Source organism: Meriones unguiculatus, chromosome 9 (genome assembly GCF_030254825.1).
Source record: "Meriones unguiculatus strain TT.TT164.6M chromosome 9, Bangor_MerUng_6.1, whole genome shotgun sequence".
NCBI lineage: Eukaryota > Metazoa > Chordata > Mammalia > Rodentia > Muridae > Meriones > Meriones unguiculatus.
Window position 1 is genome coordinate 50,718,986 of NC_083357.1, and position 19,003 is coordinate 50,737,988.

Here is a 19,003-nt window from a genome sequence, read left to right on the forward strand (position 1 = left end):
GTGCTTTAGCTCGCTGCTTTGCTGGCACCTGATGAGTCTAACGACTCACCGGATGTTTATCGGTCAGCCAGTGTTCTGTTCTGAGATATCTGTTAAAGCCCATTATTTTGTTTAGTTGTTTATCTTTCACACTGGTTTACGGAAATTCTTTATGTAATTTGTTTGATTCACCAGTCTGTTGCTGGTTATGTATGTTCTAAGAATCTTTGTCTTTGTTTCCTCTCAATTTTAATGTATCAAACCTGTCAGTTGTTTTATGTTGTTTTTACATTTGATTATTGTGTATGGAAGCTTTTCCTGTGATAGCGATGTTGATATTTCATATTTTCAAGTCTTTATTCACACTTGATCCATGCTTTCCCCTAGAGAGAATTTTTGATGTGGCATAAATAAAAGGTAAAGTTTTCTCTTTTCCACATGGAAAATAAGTGCCCCCACAGGACACCGAAAAGGCTTGTGCTGTGTAACCATCATTTCTCTTTATCAGGAAAGAGAGAATATTAGTCTTTACCATGTCAAGGGATGGAATCTCTATCACAAATTAAATGTCCGGCCAACAGCCCTATCACCCCGAACCTGGCCAGTCCCATCTGCTCTTTGAAGCTGAGCACAGTTACACCTAGTAAGTCCTTGATAGGAGACAGATTGCAGTGCGTGGGGGTCTAAAGCCAAAATTACATTCCACAGGTTGTCCTCTGAATTCTAGCTATATGCGGTACCACATGCTCCTAGGGTAGACTTAATCTTCTTATGGTGTAGCTTTTTGTTAATCGATGTGTGATTTTGTTAATTGATGTGTAGCTATACTCAAAAGCAATATTGCCCCATAATGCTCCTTTCCCATTTGGTATAGCTGTTGGCTGGACACTTAAGTTGTGATAAAGATTTCATCCTCTGACATAGTAAGGTTTTATCTTCTCTTCTCCCTGATAAATAGTATCTATAAAGCACAAGTTTCTAGTGTCCTACATGGACACATATTTTCTGTGCGGGAAAAATAAAATATGACTTTTTTCTTCATACCACACACACACACACACACACAAAATTTCTTTCTAGGGAGAACATGGGACCAAGCGCAAATACGGCTTGAGAATATGACTTGTCAATACCTTCATCATAGATAAAATTTATTATTTTAATTGGATTTGGTATTGACGTGATGGTAGTCCCATAAAAGAGATGAGAGCACTGTCTGCAGAAGTCATAAGGCAGCCTCGGACTGTTCTGATCATCAAAGGTCAGTAGTTCATGGGCACAGTACCTTCTCTCAGAGACCACTACTTCCTGCCGAGACTCTCACGGTTCCTTCAATTTAGGCCGGAGAACAACTCCTGCACAGGAGATGCTGAGTCTTTTACATTGTTGGGTCATTTTAAATATCCATGTTTCTGGCTGTTTTCAGTGGAAAACTTGACATGAAAACTTTGGTCACTAGTATAAAAGGTCCTGTGCTCGCCTTTATTTACATAATTGGATGTGTATCTTTCACACTTCTTTCTTCTGTGTATGCAGGACGTTTTATCCTTTCTTTCTTTAATTTACCCAGATAACATTGCTAAAACAAAATAAAATGTTGAGACATCACTGAAATTAAAGTACACCGAAGGCAAAGCTAACAGTGCTGGGCGCTCTTCTCTTTGCCTTCGCGCTGCTTCTCCCATCCAAACAGAAATGTCAAGCCTGGCAGTGGTGGCACATGCCTTTAATCCCAGCCAATAGGAAGCAGGGGCAGGCAGATCTGAGTTCAAGGCCAGTCTGGTCTACAGAGTGAGACTAAGGACAGCCAGGGCTTCACAGAGAAAATCTGTCTCAAAAACAAGAAACAACAACCAAAAAAAAAAACCCAAAACAACAACAACAAAACAGAAATGTCAGAGAACATGGACTAAGATGGAATCAAGCTCTGCACAGCTCTAAAAACAAGTGGGAAACTGTGTATGAGAGAGAATTCTTCATTTCTAAATCTTTTTCTCATTAGCATGTCATGCTCCATGGATTAGGCAGTATGGCAGTCTGCAGCTCTTTTGCAGAAATGATATAGGATTATAATGGGCTGAAGTGAACACTGAATCTGTTAGATATTTTTCAGCAGGTTTAATGATCCATTAAGTGACTCTAGAGTGATCTCATGTGTGTGTGTGTGTGTGTGCGTCTGTCTGTCTGTCTGTCTGTATCTGTGTCTGCCGCCCACCCCACTGTTCATTATCTAACCCATTATCTAGCTCTTCTCACTGTACACGTAGTTCAATAAATAACCGTGTCTCTCTTTAAAACTGGTACCTCTGAGGCAGAGAATGGAAACCAGGTTGAGCGGTCTCTCCCACCATCACTGATATGGCATCTCTGTTTCCCAGCAGAGGTCAGAATAGTCACAACAGGCCATCCTGCTGGGCCCCTCAGCATACGGGGACCCTGGAGAACGCAGAGACCTTTGCCAGAACTGGCTAGAAGTCTTCAGGTGAGTCACGGTTTCCACTGAGAGTGGGTTGGTCATCCAAAACAGTCAGGCAGTGTCAGAGGCTTAATCTGCCCTTTGCTTCTCCAGCAGCAGCTTCCACGACCCCAGGAGAGTGGCCATTCTGTCCACCCTGGTAACATCTAGAAATAAGAAGTTTCTGTGGGGCCCTTATAGGTGAAGGCTTTGTTTCTCTTTTTCCCTCTCTGACTTTTCCTGTTGTCTTCAACCACACCCCCACCACAGCCATTACTTTTTCACCATTGTCCTTGGGCATTACTAAACACATGGGAATAAGAAATCCAGAAGGGGAGGCTTTAGCTCAATTGGTATAGTGATTGCTACCATGAGTGAGAGCTTGGGTTTGAGCCCCTGCACTTCAACAACCTGGCATGGTAGTAAACACCAGCAGGCCCAGGACTAGGGAGTAGAGGCAGGAACATCAGAAGTTCAAGGTCATCCTCAGCAACATCGCTATGTTGAGGCCATGCTGGGCTCTGTGAGACTCTCTCTGTCGTGTGTGTGTGTGTGTGTGTGTGTGTGTGTGTATGTGTGTGTGTGTGTGTTTGTGTGTGTGTGTGTACCCTCATTTCTGTACATATACTCATATATACATATATGTGTGTGTATATATATACATGATTCAAGGAGGTAGACTATGAGCCATGGGCTGCTCTCTGAGGAAGAAAGTACCAGGGAATATAGAAAGCTCATCCTTTGGGAAAGCATTTTTCCTCAATAGCCAGAGCCAGGCTCACATGGAGAAAACATTATTCTCTATACGTGTGTGTGTGTGTGTGTGTGTGTGTGTGTGTTCCTGTGCAGGTGTGTGTGTGTGTGTGGTGTGTGTGTGTGTGTGTGTGTGTGTGTGTGTGTGTGTGGTATGTGTGTGTGTGTGTTCCTGTGCAGGTGTGTGTGTGTGTGTGTGTATGTATGTGTGTTCCTGTGCAGGTGTGTGCATGTGCGTGAATTGACATTCATTGTATTGAAGCTCTGATCAAAGAAGGAGAGAGAGGAAAGGAAGAAGTCACCAGTTTCGGTGAGCTGGGCTACAGTACCCAGAGCCCTCACTCTGGCAGCTATTGTGCCATCAGCGAGGGCACAGCAACCGTGCAGGGCTCGACATCGGCGTGGACGACCCCCTCTTCTCCCGGTCACTGGCAGCTTGTGTGCAAACCTCCTGGGGAGCCTTGGGTGATGAAACCTGTCACACAAGCAGGAAAACGGGACTGTGACTCCTCTGCAGACCCTTCCTTCCTCTCCAGGCCAGGATAAAAGTCCGGCAGAGAGAAGTACAAGCAGCAACTGACAAAGCAGCGGTTCTGGAAAGATGCAGCCGCTCCTGCTCCTGTTGACCTTTATTCTACTCCGGGGGGATGAAGCAGGTGAGTGACTAACCACACCACAGAGCTCTGAGCCTGCCCTATAATCTAGAACTAGACCTGCTGCAGAAATCCTAACTCTGTCTCTTTGAGAAAGTTGCTCACATTTCCTGTTTCCTTGTCCCTTATAAAGTGTGGATAATACTAGTATTGCCTCCTAGAGTTGCCATGGCGGTAAATTAATGCGTGAGAGGGTCTTCTTATACCTGTTATACTCTCTCATACATTAACCAATTTAACTGCCATAAAAAGTACTGTATAAATACTTTTCTACATAAATTTACTCAGTAGCCCAAACATCAAAGCCCAGAGACAAGAACACAGCTGTGACAGTCCCATTGCTCACATCTAGAATCATGTCTAGTCCCATGGTTCAAGGAGGTAGACTCTGGGCCATGGGATGCTCTCTGAGGAAGAAAGTACCAGGGAGCAGAGAAAGTTCACCCTCTGGAAAAGCGTCTTTCCTCAGTAGCCAGAGCCAGGCTCCTGTGGAACAACCATCATTCTCCACTTGGAGAGGGAACACACAAAGGTCTGGGAAGGGGATGATCTCCCCCGAAGGCTTGAGTAATTGCTGTGGAACCCAGGAGTCTTCTCCCTGCCCCTTACATCTCCTGAAGCTCCCCCTTATCACGCCTGCCCCACTTTCAGCTTTTCTTAGGCAGCCCACCAGGCTCTGTCTGCTCCCAAGCACACTGGTAAGTGCCAGATGCTTCTTTGCAGGAAAGATCATTGGAGGCCGAGAGGCCAGGCCCCATTCCCACCCCTACATGGCGTTTCTTCTGATCCGGAGTCCAGAAGGGCTGGGTGCTTGTGGAGGATTTCTGGTGCGTGAGGACTTCGTCATGACAGCAGCTCATTGCTGGGGAAGGTGAGGAATTCGGGAGCTGCTCAGGAAGCCAGACTCCCCAAAACTTCCTCTTTGGAGCCACCTGAAAGTATGCTATGACAATTGAGTATAAATGTAATGAAACATTCTGCCTTTAATTCTATCAACAAGATGGGAGGGGGGAAAGAAGCAAGGGTCGGTACATAGAAAGGGGCATATCAAAAATGAAGGTGAAGGCAGAAGGCCCAGACTGGGAGCTGATTATGAATCCATTTAATCTGCTGTCCCCAGTCCAGGGCCCTCCGTGCCCCTCACTCTCTGCAGCTGCAGGTTTTCTGTTCTTGGGCTATTCATCAGCCCTGCTGAGCTACTGGATCTAAGATCCTGGTTATCACATCTACTTCTTAGCCAACTTTTCTTCTGCAGCTCCATAAATGTCACCCTCGGGGCCCACAACATCCAGAGGCAAGAAAGTACCCAGCAACACATCACTGTGCTCAGAGCCATCCGCCATCCCGATTACAACCCAGAGATCTTCCAGAATGACATCATGCTACTGCAGGTATGAACAGCCTGACCTCTGGTTCTCCAGGCTTGCTCGCTCCCTCTCTGCTTGTTGCATTTCTGTGTTCAGGGACTATTGAGGAGGGAGTCAGGGCAGGGGTCCTGGATGGTGGGGGTGGGAGGGACAAGGAATTCCTAGGTTTCCGTGAAAGATACCAGCTGAGCTGGGATGCCTGCATTCCTCCTGACAGCTGAGTCGGAGAATCCAGAGGAGCCGAGTGGTGAAGCCCGTGGCTCTGCCTCAGGCCAGCAAGAGACTGCAGCCTGGGGATCTGTGCACAGTGGCTGGCTGGGGCCTGGTGAGCCGGAACAGGGGAACAAATGTACTCCAGGAGGTGCAGCTAAGAGTGCAGAGGGACCAAAAGTGCAGCAATCGCTTCGAATTCTACCGCAGCCAGACTCAGATCTGTGTGGGCAACCCAAGAGAGAGGAAATCTGCATTCATTGTAAGACTGTGAACACCTACCAGTACTTCTTGGGACAAGGGGCTCAGAGCTGACAGATGTCAGGAGGGCAAGGCTCCATTTCCTCAAGCCTGGGGGCTAGGCCAGAGTGGAAAGGGTTCTCCCTCTTCAGGAATGACAGGAAGATCCACAATTTGCCTTACCAGGAAAGGTGGAGGTACCTTGATGGAGTGAGCTGAAGGCAGTAACTTTAGCCAGGTCTGAAGCCCAACAGCTGAAAGACCAGGGGCTTGACCCCTGCAAGCCCATCAAATGCCCATCCCCCATATACAGGCAACTGAAGAAGCTCACCAACCCATGCCTTCTCTGGAAACTGGAATCATAGGGCAGTAAGAGCCAGAAGCTCTAGCTTCATGTCCTTTCCCTCCTCTGCCCACAGGGTGATTCTGGTGGTCCTCTGGTGTGTAACAATGTGGCCCAGGGCATCGTCTCCTATGGGGACAGTAATGGTACTCCTCCAGCCGTATTCACCAGGATCCAGAGCTTCATGCCTTGGATAAAGAGAACAATGAGACGCGTTGCACCTTGGCATCAAGAACCTGCTGACTCCCTACCTGAGGCAGCCATCAGCTCTAGGGGATTTCTACAGCCTTGATTAACGTCTAATGAGGAGCATAAATATTTTTGTTTATTAAATATCATTTACTGCTGTCTTAATGTGTTTGAACTCCTATGTCAAAATACTACTGAGTGGTATGTTAGTGGTATTCTAAACAACAGACATTTATTTTGCTGCATTTGAGATGTCTGAGGTCTGGGCACCAGCAATTTGTTGTCTGATGAGAGGCGGCTGAATAGATCACAACTCTCCTCTCCCTCGCATGGCAGAACGTGCAAAGGGATTCCACCTGCGTCTGTACTAGGCTGGCTACTCACCAGGGTAACCTTTCACTCCCATCTAATCCCTTCAAATGGGCATTAGGTGTCCATGTACCAATGTCAAAGGAGCATCCAAAATCATGTGCCTGAACAGAGTAAAATTACTCCAGAAAATGAGGGTTTTTTTTTCCCCATGACAAACAAAAGCCATCACCTACCCAGAGCCTGGAATCCAGACAAGTGCTTTCCATTCTTTAAGCCATGTGTCCCCTCTCTCCCACACCTCACTCTCTGAACCAACTCCTCTCCCCAGGGCAAAGTTCTCTCTCCCTGAAACCCTCCAACTCAGGGATGAACTATGCAGACAGATAAGCCCGATCAAATCAACAGAGTTGAAACTCCATTAAAGCCCCATTTAAGACAAATTTCAAACCCACGAGAACAATAAACTTTTAAGAAGTGGTATTAGGGGGCTGGAGAGATGGCTCAGAGGTTAAGAGCACTGGCTGTTCTACCAAAGGTCCTGAGTTCAATTCCCAGCAACCACATGGTGGCTCATAGCCACCTATGATGAGATCCTGTGCCCTCTTCTGGCATGTACATGCGGCAGAATAATGTATGAATAATAAATAAATCTTTAAAAAAAAAAAAAGAAGTGGTATTAGGACAACTGGATAGTATTGAATGAATTCCTTACACCACACTAAAAATAAACCATCGATGCACACAAATGCTAAAGATTAAACTACACAAGGACTGGAAGAGAGGGGGAAAATAGAACATTGCTATGAACACATGCCCAATTTTCATAGCAGCATGAGTCACAAAGATCAAAATAGAGGCAAGGCCATGTCCCCCAGAGATGGTAGTTCTTGTCTGAAACCTCACATCCCAGCAGGAGCACTGCGCTGCAGACCAGTGGTCAGTGAGGAAGGTCTGCTTCATACTGTTAGTACTCTGAAGTTATATTAAACTGCAAACAAAATGTTGACTTAAAAAAAATGATGTGTTTACCTAAAGATTAGCCTATGGCTGTCTACATCAAGTAAAAGATGATCAACATCAGACTTGAAACATCTGAAAGTAACTGCACAGATGCCTCTGGAAAAGGCTTCAGGTACATCAAAATGTTAGTCACACCTGACAGTGTGACGCTCACAAGCTGAGCCTCTTCAGGTTCTGTGGTCTGAAGTGAAATAATGGCTGAACAAATCCAACTGGGCATATGCACAAAGGCTTTGGGGAATTCATTGTTTTACCTGTAACTCCTGTCAGAAGGTCATTGGTTTAATCGTCAGCGTAGGCCGTGGTCAACAAAACTAGCCAATAGTGCATCACTCAGTGACTCCCTGGGGGAGAACGGCATGCTCCTAGAAATTATCAATATTTGCAGGTCCTGGGGGATGACACTCTCCTTATTAAATGTTTATACTGGCAAATGGAGGGAACTCCTCCCGACAAGGTAGGAAGAGCAGAGAACAGTGGAAACCACCCCACCATTTGTCCTGAGACATTTCCTCAGAACCCCAGTCCCTACTTGGCAGTGAGGAAACCCAAGGGCAGCCTCGCCTCTTTGCATGTCCTCCTGGTCCTGTCAGCACTTCCAAGGTCATGTCTCCTATCTGACTTCTATTTAGGAAGGTTTCCACGACTCCATAAGGTCCTGATGCCTCGTCCCCAGGAGATCCTGCACACCCTGACCTCACCTTCACACTTCTTTGGCACTTTTTTGTTTGTTTCTTGTTTTTTGTTTGTTTGTTGTTTTTTGTTTGTTTGTTGTTTGATATTTGTTTTGTTTTGTTTGTGACAGGGTTTCTCTCTGTGTAGCTCTGGCTGTCCTGGACTTTTGTAGACCAGGCTGGCCTCAAAGCCACAGGGATCTGCCTGCCTCTACATCCCTGAATGCTGGGAACAAAGGCACTGCACAATCATGCCCAGCTGTTTCCATGTTTTTTTTTTAAATAATTTATTTTATTTTATGGGCATCAGTGTGAAGGTGTCAGAACCCTTAGAACTGGAGTTACAGACAGTTGTGAGCTGCCATGTAAGTGCTGGGAATTAAACCTGGGTCCCTTGGAAGAGCAGCCACTGCTCTTACCAACTGAGCCATCTCTCCCGCCCCCTGTTTCCATGTTCTTAACTCACTGCTCCATACACACATACACATTCACATATACTCAGGACTTAAAGTCTCACTTGGGGTTTTGACCCGCTAACATGGGTAGGTCTAGGCTGTGAAGGAATCCTCCTCTGAAGGAAAATGTTGAATTGCCAAATGCCCAGTATTGTGCTCTTCTCATGACCAAATCCCTGTGCCCGATGGAGTAAGCAGATCTGAAGGGCCTGAGGGATGAGGAGACTTCTCTCTACACCAGCACCCAATCACACTGTGTGTGTAACACCCCCTGGTGAGAGTCTCAGCGCATTTATTAACTACCTGTTGTGACAGTGGTGCCAGCCAGGGGAGTCCTGTGATGCCCACCTACCCTACATCTCAGCAAAAAGATTCTGAGCTGGATCCTCAGCGGAGTCCTGGTCATCTACTCACGTTCAAAACATACACACCATCCAGTCATTCACCTGTCTCAACACACATCAGTCCATCCCCCTGCTAACAACTGTCGGCATCACATCCGATAGATTCACCACGCCCTTGCCTGAGGAGCACCTGTGTTTCTTCGGCCTTATGTGTAAGAGCCTTGGAATGCTGTGCCCTCCCTCCATCAAAATGTACATGCTTGTGAGACGCAGCCAATTTCCAGGGCAGCCCTGGCTCTGAAGATGCAGTGGTGAGCATAAATGTTTAATAATCTAATACTGGGTTAATCTCTCACACCAATGCACTCACAGGTCCTTGGGGCTTTATCCTCAGAGGCTTTTGTGATGAAGCTTAGGTGAAAAGTAAATAGGAGGAAAGTGGGGGAGACTCAGGAGGGGAAGAGAAGGTTGATACAGCAAAGGGAGAGAAGATGAAACATAATAATTAGGATGCTTGGGAAAGGACCCATATTATTTTTTACTTATGTAAAATTACATATAACAGGTGTAAATATGTATATATGTACATATGTATGTATGTATGTACATATATAGCTGTCACTTGAGCCAACAACACTTACCCCAAGAGCCAGGTACTCTCTAAGGAAACTCCAGTACCAGGCATGGAAAAGCTCTTTTTGAGTTGTTGACCAAGGGAGTCCAAGAGACTTCTAAAACAAGGAAGGTTATTTCTGTTGCCCTTAGTTGTCTTCCAGATCTTGAAGTAAGTCCCTGTTGCCGAAAACACCACACACCTTAGACACAGGGCCCAAAGGGTCTAAGCTGGTTCTAAGCTGAAAACTTCTTCCCTTAGGACCAGCTATGGCAGTAGTGGAAGGTCTCTGCAAACTGCCAGGGGAGGGGAGCAACCAATCCCTTAACCTGCTGTGACACCTGTGAACCACAACGGTGACCATGCTAACGAGACAGCCATAGGGGCACATACATCCTGGCAGTAACCAACAGCTGTCCAGTTAGATTGAAAGCCCGCTCAATAGGAGGACAATCATCTGGACACTGGCAATCTAACCAACTTACTGCAGCTAGTTGGGGTCATGGATTTTAGAGGAGAACCTACCACCACCACTCTATTAAACCAGCATAGCTCCTTACTGCATTCTAAATACTTATTCTTTTTTAAATTTTTTCTTTATTACAATTTATTCACTTTGTATCCCAGCTGTAGCCCCTTCCCTAAAATCCTCTCCCAATCCCTCCCTCATCTCCTCCCATACCCCTCCACCAGTCCACTGATAAGGGAGGTCCTCCTCCCCTTCCATCTGACCCTAGCCTATCAAGTCTCATCAGGACTGGCTGCATTGTCTTCCTCTGTGGCCTGGTGAGGCTGCTCCCCACTCAGGGGAAGGTGATCAAAGAACAGGCCACTGAGTTCATGTCAGAGACAGCCCCTGTTCCCATTATTAGGGAACCCATTTGGACACTGAGCTGCCATGGGCTACATCTGTGCAAGGGTTCTAGGTTATCTCCATGAATGGTCCTTGTTTGGAGTATCAGTCCCAGAAAAGACCCCAGGGCCCATATTTTTTGGTTCTGTTGCTCTCTTTGTGGAGCTCCTGTCCCCTCCAGGTCTTTCTATCTCCCCTTTCTTTCATAAGATTCCCTGCACTCTGCCCAAAGTTTGGCTCTGAGTCTCAGCATCTGCTTTAATATCCTACTGGTGGTGGTGTAATGCTTTAAATAGCAACATTCTGTGAGTTCATTCATGATGTCTCAACAACATGAACAAGACCTGAAGAAGTATCAGATCCCAGTAGACACGGTGACACAGAAATGCAGAATGTCACGGCGCTCTAACCCTACAGGAAGTTAGGCAGCGAAGGAATGTTGAGAACAGAAGGAGCACCCTTGCTCAAGATTGGACATCCAATACCCAGCAGTCAGCCCTGAAATTACATACATAAAAGCAACAACCAACTCAGTGGGTTAGAGTCCTTTATCTATGCATTTGTGTGTATGAAACAACAGCAATTAAAGAAAAGAGGCTTTGGGGCTAGAGGGATGACTCAGCAGCTAAGAATGCTTAGTGCTCTTTGAAAAGGCCTGAGTTTGGTCCCCAGCACCCACCTCAGTTCAAGCAGCCTGTTAATTTTCAGGATTGCCGTGACTATCCACTATCCAGAACTGAGTAGTTCTGAAAAAAAAAAAAAAAGAAAGAAAGAAAGAAAAGGGAGAAGACAGTGACTGAAGCTAAGGACACCATCCCTGAGCCTGCAGGACATTATGGGTGGGGGTGACAACCAGGAAACACAGCAGCAGTGACCTCAAAGAGACATCTGTCAAAAATAAAAGTTCAATAAACGTCTCCACAGTCTGGGCAGTTCAGACAAATGAAGAATGGCTGAAGGCCAGATTTAGGTGGCATGTCCCCCAAAATGGTTAAAACAGTCTTCATTATTATATTTCACCACAATTATTTCCACAGACTTCCTTCTCCAGAGATAAGCCTAGCCCCGTAAGTGCAGCCTGTGCCCCTCTCCAAGGGCTGTTTCTTTGCAACAGACAGCACATCAGAAACCCGCAGTCACCAATCAGCACGGAGAGCTGTGGGGTCCCGTTCAAGTACCACTCCTGCACCTAAGGCCCAGGGAGCGTTGAGGAGGAGCGGGCAGAAAGACTGTAAGAGCCAGAGGACCGGGGATTTTGCTGTGAGATTGTGTCTCCTAGAACAGCAGAAGCTACACCAGAAAGTCTCACCAAAAACCATGGCCACCGAAATGAGTGGCAAACAAGGACGACACCAGTGAAACATGCCAAATAAAACAAAACAAAACAAAACAAAAAAAGCCTCAACCCCACACAGGGACTACAGGCAACTGAGGAAACTGGGAGCAAGAGAGATCGTTTTCCCCCCAGGAAGAGCACACCACTTGGTTGCCCAGTGCCAACTGGTCAGCCCGAGAAACATACACACAAGCAGCATTATGGGAACTCCACAGGTTATATTTAAAAATGTATCTGTATGTAAATGCATATATGAATATAATAACTATTAGGTTTTTATAAGGCCGTGGATTTAAAGGAGAATGGGGGGGTGGGAGACTGGCATATATTGGAGAGTTTGGAGGGAGAAAAGGGAACAGAGTACTATTGCAATTATATTATGATCCCAAAAACAATTGTTAAAGGTCAAAAACAAAGAGTCTGTGGATACATTACGACCAAGTACGATATTATAAAACACCATGTCAACAATCAGGAATGTAAGTGTGTCTCTAGAAGAATACTGTGAGAAGCAGCATCAACAGGACTGGTCACTCTCTAACAAGTAGCTCCATCTGAGCAGAAAATGAAAATAACTCAACTGGCCTCCTGTGTTCCAGGCCTAATCACACTGATTAACTTGCTGTCCATGAGTCAACAGCCCTGAAACCCTCACTTACAGAGAACACCAAGCCCAGCACCCGACAAGAGCAGAGGGCCAGGGGATAGTGGCTCTTTTCGTTAGTTCTGTGTCACTCAGGGGCCTGCGGTATCTTCAGGAGACAAAGCACAGTCCAGGCCCTGGCCCCGGGAACCACTGTGAGGGCAACGTGTGGACCCTAAGTCCCATCCTCTCTGGTTGGGAACATGAAATCAAGTCAAGACTTGCACAGCCCTAGGACCCCCCTTCTTCCCCAGGACTATTCTAGGTGCTGAGGGACACAGCAGGGATGCTGTCTCAGGCACCTGGCTCAAGGGTTTTCTTCCAAAATGTCCAAAACTGTGCTAACCCAAACCCTGGAGTCGGGCTTCCAGCACTCAGGAGAATAGACTGTGGGCGCAAACTCCTTCCTAGAAGAGTCATCCTAGTGGTCCAGATCAGAAGGATGGATTCAGGCTTCCTTCCTCCCAGCACTCGCTCAGGTTTTCACATGTTCTCCGTTTTCTAGGCCCTCCACAGTCCAGAGTGTATACATAGAATTTCTAAGGTCTGGTTGGTAAATAAAGAAATGACCATGTATGAAACAGGAGGTAGCATCACGCTCAGGATACTGGTGGTTGTGCAACAGTCCCCCACAAGGCACAGAGACACAGTAGGGTCAGACAGGAGGACCCACAGGGCAGCATGATCATACAGGTTCAGCATCTCCATACAAAGGTGAACAGTGTCCAAGAAGAATGTTGTTGATAGCTGTATTAAACCACCACTGCACTTCATTAGTGGAAACAGCTAAAACTGTCAAACTTGTGTTTTCTACATTTTGCAGCAATGGCATTTTTATTTTTTTAAACAAACTCTGGGAAGAGCGGAAGATCAAATCTTCAATGGACTAAGATGTTAGAAGATGGACAGTGCCACCCGCTGTTCAGGTAGAGTATTGCCACGGCCTCCTTCTCTGGAGCTCTGGGATTTCCAGGCACAGGAAGAGTGGTCCCCAGCGTGGCTACCACAGGCCTAGATGCAGCCCCTGCACACTACACAGAAACAAAAGTTGTAGGTGACAAGGACACACAGGCACTGTCTAAAGAGAGGGCAGGGAAAGAGAGACCAAAGTCAGAAGGGGACCAGGCTTGCATGGCCTGGACACTTGTCTGAGTTTATTCTACAGGACCTTGGTGATTCTTTTTTCCATCAGACATGAGACGTTTCTCCCCCCTCCCCCCCCCCCGCCACTTTCATGCACTTTTTCCTGGCTCCTTTTGTCCTTGCCCTCCGGTCCTCTCACTCACATGTATTACATATGTACGTTACCCAATTAAAGTGTGAGCCCATGTGTTTGCCTTCTTTCTACTCACAAAGGCCTAAGGCAACTACACACAGACTTCATCTCCATCCCTCTGTCAGAGCAGCAGTCAGCTCTGAGAAGGGCCACAGGGAGCGCCAGGGCCAGTCACGGTGGGGCTGCTTGACCTGCAAACTGGTTGCCAGGAAGCCCTGAGAGAGAGGAGCTGTGAGCCCTGTGTGAGGCAGCAGGCTAGCCCAGGGGCCTGTCCCAGGAACTCAAAAGATGTTTAACCACCGGGAAAATGTGGCAACGCTATCACGATGTGAGAAATCACAAGTGAAAACTGTGACGGAGCAGGGCAGATGCAGTTAAACGATAGGCAGCCGCGCGGGAGAAACACTGTAATCTCCCATCTTTTTTTTGTGCCTGTAAACTCATGGAGGTTGTTTTGGCAGGCATGTGGTGCCACACAGGTACTTAATCATTACTCCACCATGGCAGAATGTGTTCACCATTTGCAAGTTGGTGGGGAAAGGATACAAATGAAATAGCAGAGTTTCAGAATGACAAGAATCCCTTTACCATCCCCTGGGGGAGAATGTTTGCCTGCTCCAGCCTCGGTGTGAGATGTGCCCTTCAGCATGAGGACTGCATGCAGCTACCTCACAAGTCTCCTCCTGTCTCTGCTGCATGACAGGGGTGCCGAGATGAGTGACCTCAGTGTCAGGCTGACTCTGGTGTTCTACAAGGAGATGCGCTTGAGTTTCACGTTCAAAGCCAATGATCTCCAGACACCTACATGTACAGACCTGTCCACAAGGAGAGCAACAGAACCAAAGAATCTGGGCCCGGGGGTCTTTTCGGAGACTGATACTCCAAACATGGACCATACATGGTGATAACCTAAAACCCCTGCACAGAAGTAGCCCATGGCAGCTCAGTGTCCAAGAGGAACAGGGGCCGTCTCTGACATGAACTCATGGGCTGGCTCTTTGATCACCTCACCCTGAGGAGGGAGCACCCTTACCAGGCCACAGAGGAAGACAATGCAGCCAGTCCTGATAAGACCTGATAGACTAGGGTCAGATGGAAGGGGAGGAAGACCTCCCCTATCATTGGACTGGGGGAGGGGCATAGGAGAAGAAGAGGGAAGGAGGGTGGGATTGGGAGGGGAGGAGAGAGGGGGCTACAGCTGGGATAAAAAGTGAATAAACTAATTAATAAAAATAAAATTAAAAATTAAAAAAAGAACTACAGCTGATTCCTCCACAGAGACGGAGAAATGAGCAGTAGAGAGCTTTGCCTTGATCCCATTGTTCCCTGGACACTGAGGGACAGGAGCAAAGGCAGAAACTCAGCACAAACAGCACAGCTTTGTGTCTGCTCTTCACCTCTACTTGGTGATGAAATGTTTTAAACCGTTCAAATGTCAAGACGAAATGGACACCAGCGTCTTTACAGACCGCTGTGGTCTATGAACACAGTCTATAGACTGTGGTCCCCTGTTCAGTCATTTTCTAACGTCCTGACACCATTGTCAACACACCACTAAAGACTAAAGACTCATCCTAAATCTTTACCCTTCATCCCATGCCCTAGTAGTGTTCAAAGCTCATGAGATGGCAACAGATGGTCCAGCTGTTCTCTAGGGTACCTTAGAAGGGCTGTTTTAAATCTGGAACAAAAAGTCCTTGTGATCTTGGCTGGGGGGGGAGAATACCTCCTCATAGAGAGTAGTATGAGATGTAGAGACATTATTTTTTTTTCAAAGGAGATGATTACCTGATCAAAAATTCAAGACACAGAGGCATCACACTGAAATTTCCTGAGCACTGACAGGAGAAGGGCCTGGCCCTCTGCTTTGTGTGGAAGGCCTCAATAGTCTCCTCTGCCCTTCTCAGAGCTCAGCATTCCTGTGGGGAATGTGGTCATGCTTACCAGCAACAGACTGCAATGTGCTTCCAGCACACTCACCACACAATGCAGCAAGAGCTCAGATCTTAAATACCACACAGGAAATCAGCGGTCTCTGGCCCCAGGGCGCTTTCCCCACCTGGTGGTTTAAAAGTTGTGAGAAGTGAACAGATGATGACTGAGACCTGGTCAGACCTCTGAAGACGTTCCTCCTCCTGGTCTTCCTGGCGGCTGTCCTACCAGTCAGCACTGAAGGAGGTAAGCAGGCTTCCCCATCCCTAGAGGCCTGGCATGTGGTGGCCCTGACACATACATGGTGCCCCAGTCAGGCTCTACCTGAGAAGTTTGCCGAACCTCAGCTCTAGCACTGGCTAAATAGCCTCCTAGCAACGGCACCTGGGGAGTGAGATCTCAGTCACCCAAACGTGATGAACTGTAGCTATCATAGGACCCGAGGGGAACGATGCAGTTGAACTGAGGGCTGGAAGTTCTAATCGACCACACCTGAGGCAGGGCTGCCGTCTGGGTTAAGACTAGAAGAACACATCTGTTCAGGGTTCCAGCGGCACCCTGTCGGTCCAGGTTCCACCCCTGTCGGTCTATGTCCTCCTGAACCATGTGCTCTGGCAGTTACCCAACCCAACACACCAGCAGAGTGTGTCTTCACCCCCGCTGCACAGCCTGCTGAAAACGGGACCCTCCAGCCCACTTCCCCATCCCCCTGTGACCCCACCCCTCTGTGTCCTCCTTTCTTCATTCTGAACACAACTTCAAGGCTTTAAAAAGACAGATCTATGCTGGAGTTCAGACTACATTAGAAACTCTCCTCCCAGCTACGGGCATAGCACATTTGAGAGGGATTTTTTTAATTAATTATGTAACAATCTTGTTCCTGTGTGGTGTACTTACTATGTATCATGAATCAGAATAGAAAAAAAAAAAAAAAAAGTAACCAAAATGCCAAAAGTGCTCCATGCCTCCCTCAGGCACAGCCTAGAGCTTAGCTGAGCGGGACATCTGGTGAGTCCTGAGACAGAGGAGCGACTGTGGTGGGCTGGAGTGCTTTCTAGGTCTTCCGGACAATGTATGATGAATTCCTTCCTAATGTGTACGTGAGGTTTAACTTGATCCAGGAAAAGTCTTGCAGCATCATTACCACAAGCAGAAACTCAGAACCAGGGGGAAGTGATGGCATGTGCAGGCTCTGGGTTCCCCGCAGGAGCCAGGCTCCCTTTCTCACTGCGTGTCAACCCCTACTCTCTCTTCTCCACCATGGCACATCCGCACACCCTCCTGGCACGAAATATCCCTCATTCCAGCCGCCAGGGCTGTTACAGTTTCCATGAGTCCAGAGGTTCACAACAAGTTCTTCTTTCCAGGAAATATGTTTTAGGGTAGAGAAGCCAAACAGTACCCCTGACCCAATGTGGCATTCATATATTTTATGACAGCAAATCAGTCATCCACCCGTGTGGTGTTTTCCCGGGGAAGAAGACATAGTAATGACAGCAGCTCACTGCAGTGGAAGGTAAGGAGGAGCAACTGGGTCTTCGTTGCCGGGAATGACCAGATAACCACAGATCCTGGCTGTGCTTGAACACGTAAGGCCAAAGGTGAAAAGCAGCCTGACTTTTTCCTATTTGACCTAACGTGATTGTGAAACCTGGGGCCAGTGGTGTCAGCGAAGGATCTGAGTGACTGAGGAGATTCTTAGAAGCTTACAGCACAACTTTCCCCGGAAATTTCTTGCTATTTGACTCAGCCAAGTGCTGCGTTAGGCTGAGTCTCCAACCTGCATTTTAGAGACTGCTTCATTGCTCCTATGTTGTACTTAATCCACCTTTTTTTTCACAGTGATGTAAGCGTAACCTTGGGGGCTCACAATATCAAGGAAAGGAAAAACACCCAGGTCATTCCTGTTTGCAAACCCTTCCCTTAATAGGGCTTTAATAGAAAACACTGGTTAATGACATCATGCTACTGAAGGTACCATTTGCTGACCTCTAGGTACTCCCGCACATGACTAGTGTATCAGTCCAGTCCTCTCGTCTGGGTGGCTGGTCCATGGGTCGCAGGGCAATAGAATGAGGCTGGAGGAAGGGGAGCTTTGCAAAGGGGAAAGATACAGGCAACCCCATCCTTGCTTTAAGCTTGCTGAGAGGGCCAGACCTAAAGCATTGTTCTTCATCTTTCTGACCAGCTGGAACACAAAGCGAACCTCAATGGTGCTGTGAAGACAATTGCCCTTCCGAAGAGCCAGGGCTGCTTGAAACCTGGGCAGGCATGCACAGTGGCAGGCTGGGGAAAACTGGCCAATGAAGTCTAACACACTTCAGGATTGAATCAAGAAGTTCAAAAAAGCCAGATGTGCCAAGAAATCTCCAAAGACTGCAGCAACTCCATTCATCTCTGTGTGGGAAGTCCCAACGAGAAGAAGGCGAGTGATGGGGTAAGGACATAACGATCTTCAAGCGTTGCCCAGGGACAGAGCGACACACAGCCACTATAGAACAGATGCCACTCTAGAGTATGGGTCAGGATAAACATCCAGGGATCCGGCATTTTCCCGCAGCCAATCTTTTGTCTTGTCACCATGGGAAAATAGGAGACTTGGGTCTAGTTAAGCTGTGGAAAGGTCACAGCCAGGTGGCAATACTCTAGTGTGTCACAGAGTTCATCTGCCTCCATCCAGATGGTGGCACACAGCCTTTCCCTTCCAAAAACCCAGGCATCAGTGGAAACAGAGAACAGGGAGAAAATGAGCCTGGAAAGAAATGATAAGAGAGTATTTATTATGAATCCTTCCCCCCCCTCCCCCCAGGGAGATCCCAGGGGACTCTTTGTGTGTGACAATGTAGCCCACAGCCCTGTTAGTCATCACTATTGTACCGGGCGACCTCCTCGAATATTCACCAGAATCTCCAGCTTTATGCCTCATATTCAGAAAACAATGAGACTGCTTAAACAGCCCTAGAAAACAAGCCCTGCATCTGAGCCAGTGTCTACCATCCCAGAGTGCAGCTACCGGAATCTTCATAAAGAAATCTGTCTTCAGGAAGGAGCTGACATCGAACTCTTCTGTGAATGTATGTCTTAAGACATCTTCCTCTTCACCCTCTCTTCATCTTGTAGCTGCTGTCTTCAGATACTTCTCATGAAGCCTGAGCATCACACCAGTGCACCAGCCCCATCATCACAGCATATACTAGTACTGTCAGTCCTGGAAAGCCCTGTCTTTGCCTAAGAAGGGTACCTGTGCTCTCTCTAAATTCTCCTTCAAAATTAACAGACTACAAAAGGAGAGAAAGATCAAAGCCCATACCGCCCACTCTACCCATTCCTCTAAGGAATTTCTGTGGACCTAGGAG

At 47.2% G+C, this 19,003-nt stretch overlaps 1 protein-coding gene and 1 pseudogene across 1 annotated transcript; both read left to right on the top strand.

Moving 5' to 3' along the window:
• The first annotated feature begins 3,654 nt into the window (after window positions 1-3,654).
• Window positions 3,655-6,350, top strand: LOC110565885 (cathepsin G-like). The gene is made up of 5 exons (XM_021663660.2): window positions 3,655-3,843; window positions 4,564-4,711; window positions 5,096-5,231; window positions 5,425-5,679; window positions 6,077-6,350. The coding sequence occupies exons 1-5, from the start codon at window positions 3,789-3,791 to the stop codon at window positions 6,290-6,292; spliced, it is 810 nt and encodes a 269-aa protein (XP_021519335.1). The 5' UTR covers window positions 3,655-3,788; the 3' UTR covers window positions 6,293-6,350.
• Window positions 6,351-14,022: 7,672 nt separating this feature from the next.
• Window positions 14,023-18,609, top strand: LOC110565881 (mast cell protease 8-like; annotated as a pseudogene).
• Window positions 18,610-19,003: the final 394 nt, after the last annotated feature.